The 23,355-nt window shown below is 37.4% G+C and overlaps 1 protein-coding gene across 6 annotated transcripts; it reads left to right on the top strand.

Annotated features, from left to right (window-relative positions):
- Positions 1-547: 547 nt before the first annotated feature.
- On the top strand, positions 548-22,085 carry RNF146 (ring finger protein 146). Of its 6 annotated transcripts, XM_027086975.1 has the most exons (4): positions 701-865; positions 9,232-9,339; positions 16,902-16,977; positions 20,133-22,085. In XM_027086975.1, exon 4 carries the CDS (start codon positions 20,134-20,136, stop codon positions 21,211-21,213), a length of 1,080 nt encoding a protein of 359 aa, XP_026942776.1. In that variant the 5' UTR covers positions 701-865; positions 9,232-9,339; positions 16,902-16,977; position 20,133; the 3' UTR covers positions 21,214-22,085. The 6 variants fall into 6 exon arrangements, with proteins under 6 accessions (XP_026942758.1, XP_026942785.1, XP_026942787.1 ...); XM_027086957.1 differs by lacking the exon at positions 16,902-16,977 and having other exon boundaries at positions 548-865; XM_027086984.1 differs by lacking the exons at positions 701-865; positions 16,902-16,977 and adding an exon at positions 575-693.
- Positions 22,086-23,355: the final 1,270 nt, after the last annotated feature.

Genomic DNA, 23,355 nt, shown 5'->3' with positions numbered 1-23,355 from the left:
GGGTACTGCCAGGATTCTGATGTTTGAAGCCAAACACGTGCAATAAAATAAAGCCATTTCTTTAGTTTTAGATTCTTATGCTGATTAATCTCTTCCTCCAGCTTCCTGCGCCCTGGTCTAAGAAAAATGAGCCCAAAGGAAAGTAAGATTTTTTTTCCTATTAAATTGCTCAGTGGTTCAAAAGATGAATAAATTGGAACTTCCTTTTTTTGAAAGAGAACAAGTAGTTTTGCCAAGGACTCTTCACCCCCAAGTCCAGCTAGGCGCCCAAAGGGCTTCTCCTGGATCTCGAAGCTGGGTTTCTGAGCAGCACCACCTGCTGGTTCTACACGTGTCTTACTTCCTCGGCCCCAAATCTCTCTCTGGTGGACTTGCATTCTTTCAGAATTCTTCGGCACCTAACTACAAGTAAAGCAAAATATAAAGCAGTTAGAAGCGGCGAAACTGCAGCTCCCCAAAGATAGGAGAAGGTAGGCAACCTGCGGCGTGCGTCAGGAACGGGGCGTGGGGAACTAGGGCGGAGCTGGGCTTGAGCGAGCTCACGGGTGCGCGGCGCTGCTTCCGCATCGCGCGGCCCCGCCCCCCGCGACGCTACCGGCGGTCACGTGACGGCCGCGCGCGCGTCCGCGGCCGCTGCGGGCCCCGAGGCCGAAGAGAAAAGACTGCGAGGCGACCGCGGCTGTGGCCACAGAGGTGCGAGTAAGGGCGAAGCCCACTTGAGGGGCAGGGTGAAAGTTAGCCGCTCCGGGATCCTAACTTGGGGAGAGAAGTGATGGCCCGCGGTGTCACCTCCAACGGCGACACACTCTGGGTCGGCCCTGCGCTCCAGGCCTGAGAGGGGCGGCGGCGGCGGGGTCAGGGGCCGGTACGTAGGTGGACGCCCTTGGGCCGGGGGGACCGCGGCTGTTGCGCCGAGCCGGGGTGGGACAGCTCAGCCCTTTCCATCGCTCCCAGCTTGGCTGCTGTCACAGGCAAGAAGACGGTGACGGGCTCTGCGTTGCCTGGGGCCGCCGCAGCCCCTGCCCTGGGCGACAGCCTGGAGCTGGTCACGGTCTGGGTGCGAGAGGCGGAGCAGCGGCCATTACTGCGCAGCCTCTTCCGCCGGGGTCCTCGTCGCTGCCTTTGGTGGCAGCCAGGTCCCTCTCCTTTCCCCTCATCGGTGGTGTCAGGCCTCTACACGGGGACTTTGGGCCTCAAGATTTAGGGGCGGCAATGGTTTGAGGGGTATCCTACTCCCAATTTCCCGTGCGGCGGCTTCTACCCGGGCCTTGGGTCAGGGCGTAGAGTTACTGCATTTTGTCTTCTTCCGGAGTGTCTTTGGCTTCTTTCTCTTCCCTCTTTCCCTCCTTCTCCGGTTCAGTTTCTGGGTATTGCCTAATACGACGAGCAGTCCCTCGCCTTGCTCTCGTTAAGCCCAGCGCTGTTATTAAAGCATCAGAATCATTAAGAGATTTCTCAATACCCGTTGACCCTCCAAAAACCTCGGTGCATCTTAACAGCGGAGGCTGTTGCTTTGTTCTTCTGGTTGCTGGGTGCGGAATTCTCTCCCTACCCCCCATCCCGACTGAAAGAGTACGGGTCTTATATTGTTGCCGCTGTTTTATTTTCCGTGGGCATCTAGAGAAAGGCTGAAAAATTGTTTTGAGTTTACACACACTTCTGGCAACTAGATCTTTTCCGCTTGATATCGCTTTTAATATGTTTTTCCTTTTCCTAAGTGCCATTTTAGTGAGCACTTATTTCTCAAGTTTCTAAAGTACGTACATTTTGTTTGTTAAGTAATATTTTGTTTATTAAGTAATATTAAAACTGTGGAATTGAGAGAAGAAAGCCAAGAAATGATAGAAAAACGCGTTGTCTTTGGATGATTGACATTTCAGGTACCCCTCCAATGTGTGTACTTTTAAAATAGAATTTGAAAGTATGACATTGGCGTTAAAAGCAGTATATACTTACGGAAACTGGAAGACTTAAAACTGTTTTTGTTTTTTTAATAAGTGAATCTATATTTAGACCTTTAAAAGACGTGGCATATAAGACCCAGGAGGAAAATGACCTGCACAAATAACAGGATTTATGATGTTGGCTTTGCTGTTTTTGTGACCAGCAAATACTGTTCGTGTTGAATGTCTGGGAGTGCTCTAAAAATCATGAAAATACGTCAAGTAATCCAATTTTAAAGAGCAAACCGGAAAAGTGAAAAACCACTTTAGAAATAGATTTTGCATGTTTGTTTTAGCTTGTACATCTTAAATTGGAGCATTTTGTTAAGCCGAATCTTTGATTTAGAATTTATGTTTCAAGTGGGCCAGTGTAAATTGTGGGCAAAATGAAAATAATGGTAAACATTTGTAGGATTTTGTTATTTACTCGGTTGTTAAAAACTTGGTAGAATTATAATCATCAGGAAAACTGTTTTTCCAAATAGCTGATCATGAGACAAGAGGAAGAAAAAAAGAATTTTTTTTTTTTTTTGTAGGAGACATGTGTCAACTGGTAAAGTATTTTGTTTTTGAGTTGTCGCAAGGATAGGGCAGATTTTTTTTTTTTTTTGAAAGGATCTAAAAATGATTTCTTGACTTAGTAGAAGAAAAATATAGTATTAAATTTTTTCTTTTCACAATATTGATCTGCATAGAGAATATTATCTCATGTATTAGCAATTTACTAGCATAAAACACCTGACACACTGTCAGTTGGGTATTTGAATGCTTTTTTTCCCCCAGTGTTAGTAACAGAAGGTGAACCTTTTCCATCCTCTTGCCTGGTTTTTGATTGTGCCCAAGGAACCTGATTTTGTGCGACCAGCTGGATTAGAAACAGTCTTTGTGGGTATGGAATCCATCTTATTTACGTTCTGCTACCACCTGTGCTATTTATGGACTGTTGAGTGTTCATGGCTTATTACCCTTTGAGTTAGTTAAAACAAAACCCGTTGTTAAATCGTATTAATTAAAGTATTTAGAATTATGGAAGTGTAGAGTAGGGTGAAATAACAAAGACATGGGAGTTGTGACTTGACCAAGGTCACACAGATAATTAGCAGCAGAGCTTTTCTTATTTACAAAATGGTTGCAGGCTATGCAACTTCTGGTTTATGTGATTAAAAGACAGTACTTGTTCACATTCACATTTAATGTTTTGTTAAAATAAAATGCAAAGCCCACCTTTTTTGGGTGGAAAATATAAAGATTTAATTCTTGGGTATGAAGATTGTGAAGGCCGGAGGTTGTCATACAGTAATGTTTTTTATGGGAAGTGTTAAACGCAGTGGTGGAAATAATTCTTTAACATAGAGTACTGTAAAATATTGGACCCCATTTAGTTGAAATGAGTTTTGACCGAAGACTTTTGTCTCCCAGTATGACGTGTGCTTTCAGTAAGCTGAGTTTTAACAGGAGATGAGAAGGAAAGCTAAAAATGGAAACATTAGGGCATTTAGTTACATCTCTCAATTTGGGACTCTTTCTTAAGAAATATTAAGATGTATCTGCTGAATTACACCCGATCTCTCTCTCTCTGTTCCTTCTTTTACTGGTCCTTGCTTTTTGTTCTTTTTTCTTTTTTGACTTTGTATACCAAAAGTTGTAAGATTTGTAGTATTTTTCTTTTCTGTCACTGATACCTTTTATATAGAACATTTCCTGTTTTGTGTATTTTGAATAAAGAGTAAGAACTATTTTATTAAACATTAGCTGTTAGTATAATTGGAAAAATACAGGAAATCTTCAGATCTTTGTAATTTGATATTTTAACTGTTACATGCTTATCTTTTTCTTTGATGAGTTCTTTAAAAAAAGATAATCATTTATTTGAATCTATAATCTAAAAAACTTTTTTTTTTGACTCCATGACTGACTTGAAAAGTAGACTTGTAATTAAGCCTGTTTTCAGAGAAAATAACAGTAGGTGCAAATAATAGGAGCATGAATTTGTTGAGTGGTCACAAATTATAAATAATACAATATTCATTTTCAGTTATACTTAATTGGTTGAATGGGTAGATGATTTAAATTAACTGATACTCTCTAATCTCTTTTATATATTTTTAAATTCAGTCTGCCACTTTTTTTCTTTAGAATTGTTAAGGGGCAGAAATATCTCATTTAGTTTCATATGTTTTCTCTTTGTATGTTACCCTCCTAATGGTTCATTTCTGTATAAGTTTGCACCTTAAGAAGGAACCTTAACCCATTAGCTAATTGGTATTTGCATGTCAAAATATTGTGGCAAATTTTACTGTAATAATTCATAAATTGTGTTGACTTTGGTCATAATTTACAAATCATTCGTTGCAGAAGGAATTATGTATGTTTGCCAAATTAATTCTGGCCTGTAGTTAGAATTATACTATTCTTTTATCTTTAATTGAAAGTAAAAGCCTCCCCCTCCTTCCATTAAAGAAAAAATATTTGGTTTCAAATGTAGAAGTTTTCTGAGGGCTACTTTACATGACTGTTCTGAATATTACTGATACATGCCATACCCTATGTTGTGCCCAATTGGCATTGTAATTCTCAGAGGCTAGAGTTGATGGATCTATTTGGTAGAATTGAGACTAGCTAAACTAGTCAGTTTTGATCACAGCAAAATATGCAATTTTCTTTTTCATCTGTGCCAGCAAAGGTGTGAGTAAAGTAACATGGAGTTCATTTTCTTTATTCAACAATTCTTGTAGTAAATTGCCAGTTTTGTGTTGGAAAAAACCTGTTGGTATGCAAGACATTCTAAACCTGCATTGCCAGTAGCCACTAGCCACATGGAGCTATTGAGCAAACTGTGTGGCTAGTCTGAATTGAGTTGTGCTATAAGTAAAATACACACTAGATTTCAAAGAGTGTACACACACACACATGAGTGTAAAATATCACATTAATAATTAATTTATATTAAATACCAGTGGAAATGGTAATGTTTAGAATATATTGGGTTAAATAAAATATATTCTTTAAATTAAATCTACCTGTTTTCTTATTGTTAATGTGGCTAATAGAAAATGTGAAATTACATATGTGGCTTGCATCATCTTTCTATTAGCCAGTGCTATTCTAGACCTTTTCTTTGAGATACAGCACATTGAGGAAAATATTTTTTTTAAGATATACTTGAGCTTGAATCTCATCTCCCAGTATTGATAGTTTCGTGATTTGGGGTTAAATCCTTGTGGGCTTGGGTTTCCTCATTTATAAAATTTCTCACAGAGTCATTTTGAGGATTCAATGATATAATGGGTCTACTAGTGCTTCCTGAACTTTAATATGCATATGAAATACCTGAGATCTGATTCTCTTGGTAGGGAGTGGGGCTTCAGATATCTTGTTTGTAAGGAACTCCCAGGTAATGCTGATGTTGCTAGTTGAGGACCACAGTTGTCATAGCTAGGATCTAGATGACTACATAGGTTTTAGTTCATTTTCCTCCCCTCAACCATTATCCATTTAGAGTCAGCTTTGAAATTTAGCCGTGGGATACAGGAATTGGAAAAGTCCCCGTAGCTTGCAAGATTTACTAAAATTGGTTTTATTCCTAGATTTTTATCTGCATTCTGTAGAATTCATTGCCAGCAAATAAAGCTGGATAAATGATGTACTTGTCAAAAGATATAAAGATGGCATGAATTTTATATTTGTAAATGTAGTAACTCCCTCTGTTAGATTTTAAGTTGTTTAAAGAAAGGATTAGAGCTTAGATATCTTTATGTCTTTTGTGGTTGGGTGCCTATTCACAATTAGAATGCAAATGTTGTGTTATGTTAGTAAATAAATTTAGTTTTTCATTCATCCAAGAAATACCAGTTCAAGTTGTCAACAACTGATTGGCAGTTTGCTGGCCGCTTAGAGATATAAATTGTCCTTGTCTTCAGGGGGCTCATGGTTTACTAGAAGAGTCAGAAGCGAACAGATGATTGCAGTGCATATGATAAATTCAGTAATAGAAGAATTACAAAATAGAAGGGAGGGAACAGTTTTTTGGAGGTAGTCAGAGAAAGGTAGTAGCATTCTTTTTAGCCTTAAAAGAGGGAGACTGGGGCTTCCCTGGTGGCGCAATGGTTGAGAGTCTGCCTGCCGATGCAGGGGACACGGGTTCGTGCCCCTGTCCGGGAAGATCCCACATGCCGCGGAGCGGCGGCTGGGCCCGTGAGCCATGGCCACTGAGCCTGCGCGTCCGGAGCCTGTGCTCCGCAACGGGAGAGGCCACAACAGTGAGAGGTCCGTGTACCGCAAAAAAAAAAAAAAAAAAGAGGGGGACTATACCAGGCAGGAGGAAATACAGAACTACAAAGGGAAGTTTGGAGAACTGAGTAATTAGGTGTAAGTAGAGTATTAATTTGTGTGAGAGAGATAAGACTAGAGAGTTATTTAGGTTTCAGGTCTTTAAGACTTCTGAATATTGTTCTAAGGAGCTTTACCTTTGTTGTATAGGCTGGAGAGCCCATATAGGGCTTCGTGTATGGAAGGCTTCATTTTTCTTTTTAAGTCTATCACACTCAGAGACTTGGTGAATAAATTTAAGGGGTGATACTGAAGCAAGATAATCAGGCTGAACAGTAGTCCAGGAGAGAGAGGATAAAATTCTAAACTAGGGGACTAGCAATGTCAAGAGAATGGAGGATAGATTCCAAAGGTGTTAGGGATGAAAGTTGACAGAATTTGGTGTGATGTGTTAGGAGGGGAATGAGAAAAAGAATTTTGTTTTTCTCTGTCAGCACTCATTGGTTAAGGCATGGAAGCTGAGGTGTCACATTGTTAGATATATGCAGAGATGGGGGTGTGTAGAGTATGTGTAGATGAGAGACAGAGATATGAGAGAACCAAGCATTCTCTTAAGAAGTTAAAATGGTTGGGCTCCAGATTGGGCAGGAAAGGAAATGAGATCAGGTATTGGAGAAAGGAAAGGAGGTGGTCAAGAGACTGGAGGGCCCCTTGAAATTAAAGAGTGGGTGTGGGAATGAATAAGTGAGCTGAAAGGACCGGAGCTTGTGATTTGAGAGTGAGATTAAGATTTTATAGAGGCAGTAGTTTTAGGAGGCATCTAGTTCCAAATGTGGCCATCATATTTTTTGGGGGGGAGGGGGGTGATGAAGTTCATTGAATTTAGGATTTTAGGAATTGAAAAACAAGGACAGTGTTTCTCAAATTGTATTCGATGGACTACCTGCATCAGCATCACTTGAGGTGAGATCCCTGGGCTGAAACCCATCTCTACTGGCCTACAGTATCTCGGGTTAGAGCCTGAGAATGTGTATTTCTAACAAGCCACCTCTGTGGGGCAAGTTCAGGAACCTCTGAGTTAGGTGTTGAGTGCTTTATTCTCAAGGATATTTAAATAGGTTCATAGTGCGATGTCAGGAGATAAGATGAATAGGATGACCACTAGTGAGTAGATTAAGTCAGTACCTTAAGGGTTAAGAGAGAACAGCTATAGGGGATTATAGCCAATGGTTGGAGACTTCAAAGAATAAGTGGGGTTTTTTTGTTTGTTTTTAAGAGTAATGATGTTAGAATAGTAGAGTGTTTCCTGCTGTCCTGTGTGTGAAACTGGACAGTTTCTATTTTGAGTAGGCTACAGGAGGGAAGTGAATGATGGAGTATTCTTTGGTGCCATTGAAGTTGTAGGCTCTTGGAGGGTAAAGTGAAAGCGCTGTGGGGGAAAGTCAGGACAGTGGAGTCCTTATCATGTAAAGACTAAGTTCTAAAGTCAGAGTAAAACAAAAAGTCATGTTGTTTAGAAACCCTTTCTAGTCAGTTACTTTTGAAAGTTCTCCAGTTTTGAAACAGATTGCATACTGTTTGGTCTGTTAAACATTTGGTGAGATAGGCTGGCTTGTATTTAAAGGCCATATATCGTCTTAAATACTAAAATTACAAATTTTTTAGGGAGATGGATTCCCACACTGAGCGGCACATGGAACTGAAAGAGTATTTGTCTCTCCTGTCTTGTGGTTACTGTGAAGCCCGTCATCTCTTTAGTCATCATGTATGCTTGATTCTAATTTCTGTGTGGTAAAATGAGCCTCCCACAGTGGGCATGATGAAGTGGAAGGAGGAAATACTAAATGGGAAGAAAGAGGATTAATGGCTGAGATGATGCTTTAGTTGGTGACTCTGGACTTCCTGGACAACAGGCATCTTGAGAGAAGGTTGGCTTAAACTTGGACATACATATAAATACCAGGAGGTCCTAGTTAATGTGATGATGTGACCTTGCCTTCCCATACATTACCTTCTTGTAGGAAGGCAGTGGCTATGGAATACATTCCATGTGGGCTACTTTGTCCATAAAGAACTTGTTTCACTTAAATTTTTTTTCCTGTGGTAAAATATATCAGTTGGCCATAGATGGGTTTATTTCTGGACACTCTCTTCTGTTGGTATCTTTGTCTGTCCTTATGCCAGTACCACCCTGTCTTGATTACTATAGCTTTGTAGTAAGTTTTGAAATCGAGAAGCTTGAACTCACCAACTTTGTTCTTTCTCAAGATTATTTTTGGCTATTTGGGGCCCCTCACAATTCCATATGAATTTGAGGATTTGTTTCTTCATTTCTGAAAAAAAGGCTCTTGGAATTTTGATAAGAATTATGCTTAATCTGTAGATCACTTTGGATAGTTTTGTCATCTTCATAGTCTTCCAATCCATGAACACCAGTTGTCTTTCCATTATTTAACTCTTCTTTAATTTCTTTCAGCAGTGCTTTGTAGTTTTCAATGTACAAGTCTTTCACCTCCTTGGTTAAGTTGATTTCTAGGTATTTCATTCTTTTAGATGCTATTATAAATGGAATTGCTTTCTTGATTTCCTGTTTGAATTGTTGACTGCTAGATACAGAACTGACTTTTTCATGCATTGAACTTATAATAAACTGCAATTTTGCTGAATTTGTTTATTAGCTTTAGTAGCTTTCTTGGGGATTCTCCAGAATTTTCTATATAGAGAATAGAGAAAATTTTACTGTCTCTGCAAATAGTTAATGGTTTTACTTCTTCCTTACCAATTTGTATGCTTTTCATATCTTTTTCTGGTCTAATTGCTCTGACTAGAACTTCCAGTAAAGTGTTGAATAGCAGTGGAGAAAGCAGGCATCCTTGTCTTGAAATTTTTCCACTTTTGAGATAAAATTTGCCAGTGAATTTTGTTAAATGAAGAATCATACATAATTGACTGAAATTAATTTTTAATGTTGTTGATCTTAGTCTGTAGAGAAGTTGATGTTGAAATTTTTCTTTTGCAGCACAGGATGATCCAGCAATGGAGGAGAAAATACTGCAAACTGGCTGATTGCTCGTGAAGAAGATGTTTTATTTTTGTGACAGTCATCTGTGGGATCTGTAGTAGAAATGTAAGTATGGCATCATGTTTGTTCCAAAACTGCAGTAAATTAAGTGGACTGGTATAAAATGTAATAAATCAAGTATCTGTCATAGTTAGTTTTAATTATACAAAATGAGCATTTTATATAGACTTTTAGATCTTTGAGTTGACAATTTTATTCACATTAAATTATTATTAATGTAGATTTCCAAAAAAAAATCTCTTCATAGGGAAAAATCTCTATTAAAAAGTGGAACTGAAGACAGAGAAATTTGCTCATAGAAGGCTAAAAAAAAAACTGGAAAGATCTCCAGGTCTTCTAGGTTCTACTTTTTCTTTACATAGTAATTTACTTAAATAACCAAGCTAAGGAGATAATATCAGGCTTTATAAATAAGAAAGACTTATGGGTTATAAAATACTAGTTATTAAAAACATGTTTCAGTAAAATAAATAGGTTTTTTTAATTAATTGGTTCTTTTAACAAGTTAGTACATGCATTTTAATTCCTATTGGAGTCACTGTAGTCCCCAGTTTTACCAGTTCTGTTTTCCTATCAGTTTCTCTTTGTGAAGTATGCTTTAAAATGTTACTACTACCTTGATCTTGCCCATATTGAACTTCATTCTGTTATTGATGAAACTTTTTCACACAATGAACATCATATTTCCGTCTTCCAAGTTGATATGAAAAATATCCAACTTGAGTCATTCATGAAAAATGCAGTGAACACTTTACTTTTACAGTTTTGGTGATAACAGTGTTTAATATACTTGACCAGAGAGTGACCCTTGTAGATACTATTTCATATGTTCTCCCAGTTTGACATATAACTATTGTTATCTACTTTTCCAATATGGTGCTTTGATTATATATTCCCATTAAAAGTATGACCATATCATTCTTAGTCAATGTTGAGAATTTGATAAAAGACAGTTGAAACCAGTAAGCATTTTTCTTTAAAATTGGGACAAATATATTTTTTATTTAACCCTGTTCATGTATTGTCTATCTATATACATATGTATATTTTTTAATCCTGTAGGTCAGATAGTCTGACCATCAGACTATCATGGCCATCAAGGAACTAGACTGTGGTGTAGTCAGTAAGACACATATGTAATTAATAATTATATAGTGGAAGAAATACTGTATTGAGGCAACAATAAAATGCTTTCAGAACTGAGAGGATTTATTCCATCTGAAGGGTTCAGAGTGAACAGGGAACTTTTGGTTTGGTCTTAAAGAATGAATAGAATTTTAACAATCTGAGAAAACTAGGAATTATTTTTTAAGCCAAGGGAATGGGGAAGGGCACAGTTGCCTAAATATCAAGGTATCTTAGGGGAGTCGGGGAGCAGTCCTATGTGTGAAGGTGGAGTGGGAAATAGAGACTTCACAGGGAATGAGTGTTTATTTAGTGCCTACTTATTGCTAGGTGCTTACTGGGTATTTTACTTGGATTACTGAATTCAGTCACAAGATGGTAGTAGCCTTATTTACTGATGAAGAAACAGAGATGAAGTCATTTTCCCTGGGTCAGTGTTTACCAAATATCTCTGAGAATAATCTACTAGGGCACTTGTTGAAAACTGAGTTTTAGACTCTAACCCAGATGTGTCCAGATTTCCAGGAGAGAGCACACCAGCTAATTCTTATCTTTAGAGAAGTTTGGGAAACACTGTTCTAGGTCAACAGTAAGAATAAATGATAGATTTTAACTAAGTCTGTTATACTCCGAAGGCTATGTCAGTGTAATTGAAAGCCAGTGTTTAGGAATTTCTGTGGGATTATGTAGGCAATAGAAAACTATTGAAGATTGAGTGGGGGGGAGACTAATTAGACATAATTGAACTGAGGAAAGATGAAGAAGAAAGGACTGAGGTCAGGAAGGCCACTTGGGAGGTCAGTATTTTGTACAAGAGTGTGTCCAAGAGGCCAGAATTAAGGTCACAGCTTTAAAGGGAACACATTCTAAAGAAGTTTCTGTTGTAGAAAAGCAAAGTGGCCAAGGAATAGGGGAGCACTGAGGATGACTCCCAAGTTTTATCCAAGATAGAGACCAAAGGAAGAGGGTGTAGGTTTAGGGGAGCAGATAATTTTGGTTTTATTAATGTTTGGTTTCAGGTAACTGGAGATACTGAGGTAGACTTTTTGAATACAGAATTGGAAATACAGATTTTAGGTATTCAGAACAGTTCTGGATATTAGATTTGGGGACTCATGGGGGTTTATATATATATACTATATATCTACTGAGTATTCCAAACTAATACATATATATAAGTTTGGAATATTCAGTAGATTGTCTAGGCATGGAATGTAGTATGAAAATTTGGTCACCCACAGAGCCCCTGTGAGGAATACTGGTATTTAAGGGAAGCTAAAGAAGGTAGAAAAAAAATGATACAGAACGGAGAATTAGGAGAGAGTACCATCATGGAAATGAATAATATAAATTTTTAGAAAAAGAGTCGATGGTTAATAATATCATTTAGTTCAATGGGATCGAATAGATCAGACTGAAAGAGGTCATTAGACTTAGCATATTAGTTGATTTTGAAATTTAGGGATGGAGAATATTAATCGAAATCTTGGAGGAATTGGGATGGTTTAGCTTTGAAAACTAGCAGTACCCCATCCTGAGCCAAGAGGAATGATGATAAGGTAGAGTGAAGATAAAAATAAATTTTGAGGAGTCATTCATACCTAATTTCTTAATAAGGGAGTCCAGAATATCTCTTTACTAAGAGGTTGGAGAAGTTTTGTAATAGTCTTTGTGGGAATAGGGAAAGAAAGATGTCTTAGCTGAGTAAAAAGTAATTGATAGCAGGCTTGATGGATTCTGGGAATCAAAATAGCTAATCAGTGTATGGTGCTCACAATTTTTGCACCATATATTTCACTACAAATATGGAAATTTTCATAAGTTGAAGAGTAACTTTTATAAGTTCTCTCCTTGCTTGACCCTTCTTTTTTGCAAATGTCTCCCCTTGTGGCTTTCGAGGTGGCAGTCTTACTTTATTCCCCATTTCTCTCTGACCATTCCTCCCATCCTTTGCCTCACTTACAAATGTTGGAGTAATCCAAGATTCTATCGCTGGCCCTTTTGTGTGCTCTCTCTAACAGGTTTAATTTGGGCATTCGTACATTTTCATGTCCCAAGAACCGTGTATGTGTTGGTGACTCATGAGACTTCTTTCTGCTTAGATTTCTTCAGAGCACCTATCTAGTAAACTCAACTGTCATCTACCTGTCTTCATCTGGAGACTTTATAAATATCTCAAAGTCATTATGTCAGAACTCGCCTCAAGTTCCGAATCTTGATGAATGATGCCATCATCCATCAGTAACTAAATGCTTTCATTTCTGTTTCCTTAGTATTTCTTATATTCTATTGTTGGAACCTTACATCTGTCTCCCCCCCCGCAGTTATCTTATACCTGGATTACTCTAAATTTTAGTTTCCTTTTAGCCCCATGACACCAAGTCTTCCTCCAAACTCCTGTCCAAATGGTCTTGGTAAACTACTAAACTGTAACTTCCTAACATAAAACCTTTCAATGAATTCCTGTTGCCTCCTTAAGGGTTCATATATGGACCAGCTTCATAGAGATCCTTGAACTCCTTGATGTTATATGTAAGATTTCCTTAATAAGACTGTGACCTAAAAATGTTTAAGAACCATTTGTATTTAAAATAAGTGTTTAAACTTACTAAGATAGCATAATGTACAAGGTCTTTGCAATACTTCGTGCATAGTACATTTCATCCATTCAAATGTATCTTTCCCCTCCCTGCTAGTTACTGGGGAGTACAAAGGAAGAAATGGTATCTGTTACACTTATCAGAAACCATTAGGTAATGTAGTGTTCTTCAACTTAACTTTGATGGCAGTTTTATTATCCGTTTCTCTGCTAGCGCCATGGGCATGGTAGATGCTCAGACACTTTCTCTGTTCAAAACTGAAAAGGAGTAAGGAGAAATACGTGACAGCTCTTGCAGCAGGTGATAAAAATGTCATTCCTTTATCAGTCTGTGAAATTTCTTAGTAACTTCCTGAAGTCTTCCCTAAAATTATTGATGGTGGTTCTTATATTTGGATAGTCATGATTATTTTAGAGGCATTCTGTAACAGTTAAGGGTAAAGACTATGAAGTCAGATCACCTGGATTATGAAACCTAGATTTGAGGCTGGCTCCATCACTTAATGAACTTTGGGTATTTCTTCACCTGAACTTTCTGTACCTCAGTTTCCTCATCTGTAAAATAACGAAAATAGTGGACCCATTTCGTAGGGTGATAAGAGGATTAGCTATAAAGTGCTTCACAAAGTATCTGCCACATATTATGCAATCAGTAAATGTTAGTTGTTATATTTTAATGTAATGAGATATGCATCAACAGACATCCAACAGAAATTAAACACCCACCAATTATAATACACTGTACAATAGGAAAAGTTAAGAATTTTGTCTTAAGGACTTAGGAATGGTCATTGTTAAAATTAAAATTTTAATGTTATATTTTTAACTTGTATTAAACCTCAAACTCTTTATATTCCAGCAGAACTAAAGATTTGAGGAATTTTTTTTTTTTTTTTTTTTTTTTTTCGGTACGCAGGCCTCTCACTGTTGTGGCCTCTCCTGTTGCGGAACACAGGTTCCGTATGCGCAGGCTCAGCGGCCATGGCTCACGGGCCCAGCCGCTCCGCGGCATGTGGGATCTTCCTGGACCGGGGCACGAACCCGTGTCCCCTGCATCGGCAGGCGGACTCTCAACCACTGCGCCACCAGAGAAGCCCTTGAGGAATTTTTTTTCTTTTAAAAAATAGTCAAAGTTTTGGGAAGGAAGATGACATTCTTTTTTGGTAGGTCTGCGCAAAAGATGTTGCAGTACCTTATTCTTTATTCCCTTTTTTATGTTTTTAATTGGATTCTGAGCCCAGAATTAAAAACCTGACTTTTAATATTTGTAGTTTTTACTTGCTGGCAGAGATTTCTTCAATACTATGTAAGCTAAAGGTCTTTTTCATTTATAGTAATTTTACCTTTCTTTTGACTAATGAAATGTTTTTAAGAAGATTAAACAAAATCTGAATACTTGGAGATTTCCACTGAATCTGCCCATATCCCTCTATATTTGGTCTTGTTGAAGAGAGAAGCCTTACTAGCATTAATAGATGTTTATTTGTCTTCCGGAAATATTTTACATAGTTTAGACGAAGAATGGGATTTATGCTTAAAAGTCATATCACACTAAGAGTTCAGTTAGTAAGAAAGTCTTGGAAAATGAGTGAAAGAAACATTTACTATGTTCTTCAGCAGAGTTGGACTAACGTCATTCCAAATTTCTACATATTATTCTTAATTTAGTAACCAGGAAATAAATTCCCTTTTTCAAAATGATCTCTGAAGTTTCCTGAGACATTTACTAGTTAGAGAATACTACTCTTTGATTAGCATTCTCTTTATCAAATCCTTGCTCTACAAAAAGGAAAGGAAAAAAAGCATTTCTTACACACCAGTATGATCCTCTGAACATACTCAGTCTCCAGCCTGTTTGAAGATCATTGAAACTATGCAAAGAAAAAAAATCTGTTTTGTAGAGTAGATTAAAATGGTAATGAAAATTACCTTGAAGTGTGTCTATAGATAGGCAGGCTAGTGGGTTGCTTTGTCTTTATCTTGTTAAATATCTTAATGGTATCTTGTCCACTGTGTGTGCCTCATCCAGAGCTATGTAAAAAGTATTTATAAGTTCTCTCCGTTTCTTAGTTGGTGATAGACTAGGAGTGTACTTGGTGGGCTAAACAGAATCAGAATTTGATGTTTGCTATGGCAAATTGATAGTTTAAAGTGCTTTAGGTGAATGAAACTTTAACTATCTTGTGTCTCTCTGTTTTCTGATGAAGTTTATCCAATTTTACTTCATTCTAATGAGGGAACCAGAATACCTGCCCCAAAAGAATTGTTTTGCCTTTCTAAATAAGCATGTTGCTTTCACAGTTCACGTCTTCCCCTGGGATGGCTGTAATTGCTTTTTTTAGTTTGTTAATGATATGTTTACGTTTATTTGTGCATGCAAGAGTAAGAGTCATATAAAATATTGATCATGTTAAACAGGATGGAGAGTAATGTTTTTAGGTTGAAAACTTTCTTTTTGTAGATAACTGCATCTAATGGAAGATCTACTTTTGGGTTAATTTTACTTAAATACAACAGGGTTTGGGATTATGTATCTTTTAAAAGTATGGCATTCATCCAGGTTACACTGTTGGATATTTTATTTACATTTTACTAGACATTTTCTTTTTAAAATTTTAAATTTATTGGCCTGTCCTTTGCCCAGAGGGTACCTAGATAGTTTAGGATATGGACTTATTGTATATGAGATGTTGCTATTGTTTTTTCAAAGTACTGATGAGCATTAGCCCATTTCAACATTTTGTCTTCCGAATAGAATCAAACATCTGTCTTACTCAGTTAAATTATTACTTGTGGATGAAGGGCGTCCTTATTTTCTTTTTCTTACTTGGGCTTCAAATAAATATGGAGATTTAAAAAAAGATTTTCAAGAATTTCATTGACAACTGATTTCTTTAACTTAAATTGAAAGGGATGAAAGAATATATGTACTAATTGTTCACCCTTTCTACAGCTGATTTTAGTTCTTTTTGTTATGAAAATGTTTAAAGTTATCCTGAGATTTAAATGTAGCGATAGGACCTGATGAATTAAAACTAGGTAGCCAGTGCCTTACAACTGTTTTCAGAGTTCTTTTCCTGAGCACGGCCTATATATAGCTTTTGCCAACAAACAGAAAAGTGAGAAGCTAAATTCAGTTAGCAAGTATTTATTATGTACTGTGTGATGAGCATGTATTAGATATCTTAGAAAAGGGAATTTTGAGTCAAAACATGAATTTTTCCTGTTTTACTGATGAGAAAACTGAAGTCCCAGAAGCATGGTTTGTGAGATATTTTTTCTTTTAAATCTCTTAAAGGTACATTGGGCACTGAGTATAGTATTTGGCCAAATTGAAAGTAGTGTACATAAACTGTTACCACAGTGTAAGACTACCTGGGGCAGACAAAAGTATTCTGAATCGTTTGCTAAATGACAAATGAAATATGTGGTATTCTGTCTCTTGCCATTTTGGAAAGTAGTTAGATTTTGTATTCAAGAAATACATATGAGTTTTTGAGAGCCTAACAAAATATTCTGTGTACAGCCAGTTCATTTTAGGGGAAATTGGTGGGGGATATTAATTGACCGGTTGAGAAGCATGTGCTTTCACTTATAACTCAGATTGTTAAATTACAAAATCTTTGAAGGCATAAGTGTATCTCAGAATACTCTGAAGCTCCTGTAGTGTCTAATAACACATATTAAGAGGTCATATTTGGTTGACTTAGAATTTACCATAGGTTAGGAAAAAGTTGTATTTTACTAGGTTCTGTAACTTAGAATTTCTGGTAAAGGAGTTGATTGGAAGTGAAATTAAAGGTTGAAAAAAAAAGATTGGAAATTAAGCATTTCATGGAGATCAGTTCTTTCCCTTGAGACTGTGTGTTGCTTCCTTTTCTAGATAAGTGCAGTCTTTTCAAAAACTTACTATCATTTTGAACCTTGCCTGTTGAGGAACCAAGGACACAGAAAAAGCAGTAAGAGAATGTATTTTTGTTTGATTAGATGTACTGTGATGAAAGCCTAAGAGATAAGTGTAAACATTTTTACTGACTATACCTTTTGTAACCATTGAACCCATTTTTGAGAACTTGATCTTGGGAAAAAAGCAAATATCCTTATGGTGATTAAATTCTAAATATTCCGTATTTAAAATGGTAGAACCAACTAGTAGAGAGAGATTGCCACTCACTTTAAGCAGCAGTTAATTAAGGGTTGCTAGTCTCTGTAAGGTCTTCACCTCCATTTCTCAGTCTTTCACTTATCACTCATATACACCCTCTTATCATTTTCTCCACCTTTAAAATATCTGTGGTTTCCTATTACTATGGGATTAAACCAAATCAGATGTTTCTTTAGCAGGGCACAATAAGGTTTTCAGGTTGGGCATCTGGTTACCTTTTCAGCTTAATTTCCTGCTGCTCCATTGCTTATGAGTCAGTGCTTTGCACATGTCTCTGCCTTGAATCTCCTCCACTCCCCAGCCTCCTGCACCCCAAATTTTCTAACCTATATCTATCCTCTCATCTCTCTTATCATTGTTACTTTTAATAAGTATCCTAACACATTTCAGTTATTGCAGGAATCAGGTCACATTGTGAATATCTGCTTGTTTGCGTGTACGTTTCTTTTTAACAGAGTAGGTATGTGTCTTATTCATCTTTAGATCCATCAATACTCAGAATTGTATACGGACCATAGTAGTAGTTTAATAAATGTTTATCTGAATCAGTAAGGTGGAAGTTCCAAATTTTATACCAGTGTTTAAGCTTTATACATCCAGTTTGACAAATCTTTATTTTTTAATTTTTTAAAATTTTTATTGGAGTATAGTTGATTTACAGTGTTGTGTTAGTTTCAGGTGCATAACAAAGTGAATCAGTTATACATACACATATATCCACTATTTTTTTTTTAGATTTTTTTCTCATATAGGCCCTTACAGAGCATTGAGTGGAGTTCCCTGTGCTCTACAGCAGATTCCTATTAGTTACCTATTTTATATATAGTAGTGTGTATATGTCAGTCCCAATCTCCCAATTTATCCCTCAAACTTATGGTACCTTATCCCCTGGTAACCATAAGTTTGTTTTCTACATCTGTGACTCTACTTCTGTTTTGTAAATAAGTTCATTTGTACCCCTTTTTTTTTGGATTCTACCTATAAGTGATATCATATGATATTTGTCTTTCTCTGTCTGACTTCACTCAGTATGACAACTCTAGGTCCATCCATTTTACCACAAATGGCATTATTTTGTTTTTTTTTGTGGCTAATATTCCATTGTATATATGTACCATATCTTCTTTATACATTTCTCTGTTGACGGACACTTAAGTTGCTTCCATGTCCTGGCTGTTGTAAATAGTGCTGCAGTGAACATCAGGGTGCATGTATCTTTTTGAATTACGGTTTTCTCAGGGTATATGCCCAGTAGTGGGATTGCTGGGTCGTGTGGTAGTTGTATTTTTAGTTTTTTAAGGAACCTCCATACTGTTTTCCATAGTGGCTGCACCAGTTTACATTCCCACCAACAGTGTAGGAGGGTTCCCTTTTCTCCACACCCTTTCCAGCATTTATTGTTTGTAGATAGTTTGACAAATCTTTGGTTTTTTTTCCTCTCTCCTTCCTCTTCAGGGCAACTTCGGTATTCATGTCATTTTCTCCCATGGTCTTATATGATTGTAACATTTGTTGAGCTTTGGTTTTTTTTTTTTTTTTTTTTTTTTGGTGGGGTGGTTTCCCACCTAAGTTTCATGAATTCATGGAGGCTTTCTCAAGAGAGATATAAGATGGGTAGTAGTTTGTCCATGGGGGGGCATGAGAGGCAAGAAATGAAGAAATATTCCGTATAGAGAAAACCTATTATTGGAGGGAGTAGCCACTGTGGCTGGAAGCCTGATCAAGGGGAAGTTTGATGTGAGATGAGGCTAGCGTGGGAGCTGGCATCCAGACCATGCAGGGCATATAGATCCTGGTCTTTAACCTAAAATCAACCTTTTAAAAAGGGGTAAGGCTGGACCCATTAAAAGGCATATGCAGTAATTTAATAAATAGTGTTTGCTTGGTGACTAGGGAAGGGTAGAGGTGGCTAGTAGATGGATTTAGGGGATATTTAGGAGATAAAATATAAAACTTGCTGATGTTTTGGTTGGGGAGGGGTTAGGAGAAGGACAGCTTCAAGGATGGATTTCTGGCTTGAAAAGCAGATGAATAGAGGTGTCTCCAGAGGGGCATTTAGGGAGTGAGTAAATAAGGAGGAAGCAGATCATAAATTCAGTTTTTGTGCCTTCAAGACATCCAAGAAGAGATCTAAAATAGGCAATTAAAAGTATAGGTATAGGGCTGAAAGGAGAGACCTGGGCTGGTGATTGTCAACTTATGAGTCGGTAACAGTTGAAGCCATGAATATAGATGAGATTATCTTGAAAGAGTATAGCAAGAAGAGCATATATATGGTTTAGAAAGAGGCAGCAACAACAGAAAAGGCCGTAAGAAGAGAGTGTTTCACAGAGGGGGAATGAAATGACTGGTTTAACCAGTGTTTTTAGATTATACAGCAGAGAAAGGGAATTTCTAGAATTTAAACTCTGGTATTGATTTCATATGGTCTCCTTGTCAAGTACCAAAAGTACATTAATACATGGCAATATTTGCAAAACTGCACCTAGTAGTATCCTAAAAGGCTACAAAATTTGTTACTTTCTGCAATTGTAACCTGAATTACTTTTAGCGATTTTCTGTTTCTCTACTTTCCAGACTGATTGTAAAAGTCTAGATGGGTTGTATTGATACATTTTAAAATCTTTGCATTTAGTTCTATTTTGTAAGTTCTGTGAATAAATAGAAATGGTGTATTTATTTGAAATCCATACTTTGGTTGTATGTTTTTATTCTTGGCTTAACATTTGTGTACCTCATTGCCACCCACAAGTAAAAATTAATACAAATCAAAAAGATTTTTCTGTACAAGTTAGAGTTTTTTTCTCTACTTTCATTTTTGTATCCCCATTGTCTAGGATGTGGCTTGCATGTAACAGGTACTTAATGTTTTCTGAATTGTTGAATTAAGATATTGGAAGAGTTAAAACAAGATTTTAATACTATATGTATTTTCTCTCATTTTCTCAGGATGGCTGGCTGTGGTGAAATTGATCACTCAATAAATATGCTTCCTACGAACAGGAAAGCAAATGAGTCCTGTTCTAATACTGCACCTTCTCTAACTGTCCCTGAATGTGCCATTTGTCTGCAAACATGTGTTCACCCAGTCAGTCTGCCTTGCAAGCATGTTTTCTGCTATCTGTGTGTGAAGGGAGCGTCATGGCTTGGAAAGCGATGTGCCCTCTGTCGACAAGAAATTCCCGAGGATTTCCTTGATAAGCCAACCTTATTGTCACCAGAAGAACTCAAGGCAGCAAGTAGAGGAAATGGTGAATATGCATGGTATTATGAAGGAAGAAATGGGTGGTGGCAGTATGATGAGCGCACTAGTAGAGAGCTGGAAGATGCTTTTTCCAAAGGTAAAAAGAGCACCGAAATGTTAATTGCCGGGTTTCTGTATGTTGCCGATCTTGAAAATATGGTTCAATATAGGAGAAATGAACATGGACGTCGCAGGAAGATTAAGCGGGATATAATAGATATACCAAAGAAGGGAGTAGCCGGACTTAGGCTGGACTGTGATGCTAATACCGTAAACCTAGCAAGAGAGAGCTCTGCTGATGGAGCGGACAGTGTATCAGCACAGAGTGGAGCTTCTGTTCAGCCTCTAGTGTCTTCTTCTGTAAGGCCCCTGACGTCAGTAGATGGTCAGTTAACAAGCCCTGCAACACCATCCCCTGATGCAAGCACTTCTCTGGAAGACTCTTTTGCACATTTACAACTCGGTGGAGACAGCATAGCTGAAAGGAGTCATAGGGGGGAAGGAGAAGAAGATCATGAGTCACCATCTTCAGGCAGGGTACCAGCACCAGACACTTCCATTGAAGAAACCGAATCAGATGCCAGTAGTGATAGTGAGGATGGATCTGCGCTTGTTGCGCAACACTCCTTGACCCAACAGAGACTTTTGGTTCCTAATCCCAACCAGACAGTATCTGATCGATCTGATCTATCAGGAACTGATCGATCTGTGGCAGGGGGTGGAACAGTGGGTGTCAGTGTCAGATCCAGAAGGCCTGATGGACAGTGCACAGTAACTGAAGTTTAAGTAAAAAAGTTTTCAGATCCATGCTCAAGGTAAAAATGGTTATCTGTAAATTTCTGCCCACATAACATTATACTCATCCCTAGTAGTGCATTTTGGGAGTTGGGGTGGGAAGGGGTATGGTAAGGATAGACCTGTAATTAAAATGTCTAACATGTCTCTGTTGAGAAATTTATTTAATATAAGGAACTTGGGTGTTAATAGTTGAGAGCTGTTTAGTAGTAACCCAGTTTTCTTGAGGTCTGTTTATAGTTTTTTTAAATATCTTCAGTTCTTTTGGCCAGCGTGTATTATTTGTGCATTAACGATCCTCATCTGACTCTTGCATTGTCATATTTTTCTGCATGGAATGACATAAAACCATTACTAAAATTTGGCACCTATGAGATGTCTGGGATCAGTATGAACAAGCAGCTTAATTAATGTGAGCATAGATGTGAATTTGGGGTTTTAAAATAGATGAATAACAACTATTTAATAGTAAAGTTACTGAAATGGAAATGTAAAGAAAACAGCTTATAACTTATGTTTCAGAATCTTGTCTGTAACACACTTCATGGCGTTCCCATAGGCTTTGCAGTCTAGTCCTTGTAGTTTGAGGTGTCTTGATCCACATTTTTCTTTTTGATTACAGACTTTATAATTTAATAAATACTAGAGTTTATCAAAATTAATCTGTCTCTTGTGTGAGTCTGGAAGGGGATGGAAACATTTTGACATCTGTGGCCAAAAGGTCAGTAAAAAGGGGGTGATTTGAATTGGTGGTGTATTCAGCTTACATAGTCACCTGCTCAGAAAAGTTTGATTTCTTCATAGAGAATATTTAAACAGAGTCTACAGGGAATGTTCATGGAATAAATATGTATGGAAATAAACCTAAAGCCTGTGAGATTTAAAGGCCTTAAATAACTGATAGTAGAGACCGTGTATATATATTAGATTTTCTTTGCCAGTATTCATTAATGGCTAACCCTAATCTGAATTAAATGGTAGGCTTATTTTTAAACAGCATTAGTAGACACAAAGTGATTCAACACAAAATGTTGTACAATCTGTATAGCAAGGTAGGAAGCATTGGGTTAACTTGGTAATCCAGAATTTGATTCTGAAGAAAAGTAACGTGAGTTTCTCTTCTGTATTTTCCTAAGTAAAACAGTAGGATCACAAAGCATACGCAAGTTGTCTTTAATATGATTTTTCAAAGGTGAATTGAATGTTACAGTAGCACAATGTTGTTAGTTTCTGCTGTACAACAAAGTGAATCAGCTATATGTATACATATATCCCCATATCCCCTCCCTCTTAAGCCTCCCTCCCACCCTCCCTATCCCACCCCTCTAGGTGGTCACAAAGCATTGAGCTGATCTCCCTGTGCTATGCAGCAGCTTCCCACTAGCTGTCTGTTTTACATTTGGTAGTGTATATATGTCAGTGCTACTCTCTTTGTCCCAGCTTCCCCTTCCCCCACTGCATCCTCAAGTCCATTCTCTACATCTGCATCTTTATACCTGCCCTGTCCCTAGGTTCGTCAGAACCATTTTTTTTTTTGTAGATTCCATGTATATGTGTTAGCATACATATACAAATGTGTTAGTATTTGCTTTTTCTCTTTCTGACTTACTTCACTCTGTATGACAGACTCTAGGTCCATCTTTTTACCTCTTGTTGTGACAGGTTAGAATTAGGAATTAATTCTTTGACTTATGTTTTTTTAAAGTCTGTATTACTGAGATCATAAAAGTTTGAGTTGCACATTATTAACTTTACTTTTAAAAGACAGCTAGTTATAAAAGAAGAAACGCTAGCTACTTTTCAGAAAAAAATAGAAATCTGATGTAAAACGCAAATGTATGTTACAGGATGCTTCCTCACTCTCTGCAGTCTTTGGCAGTTTTGATCAAAGTTCAATTTGATTACTACGTAAACTACAGTACTTCTTAACTATTGGTTTGGAAATTCTGGAGCACACAAATGAATTGGCCAATTTTGTAGTTAGTAGACTTTATGGTGGCTATCATTGTTTCGTAGATAATTTAAAATAGAAATCTAATAATTATTTAAAAGATCAAATAAATAAGGTCCAGATTTGTAGAGGGTTGAGGTGAGGAGCATCTTTATTTAAAAGAAGGGCTGTTACCCATGACT

This window comes from Aethalodelphis obliquidens, unplaced genomic scaffold (assembly GCF_003676395.1).
Source record: "Aethalodelphis obliquidens isolate GAN/ISIS:26980383/991018 unplaced genomic scaffold, ASM367639v1 scaffold3, whole genome shotgun sequence".
In the NCBI taxonomy this organism is placed as follows: Eukaryota; Metazoa; Chordata; class Mammalia; order Artiodactyla; family Delphinidae; genus Aethalodelphis; species Aethalodelphis obliquidens.
Note: the sequence above shows the minus strand (reverse complement) of the source record. Positions and strands in the feature narration are given on the sequence as shown.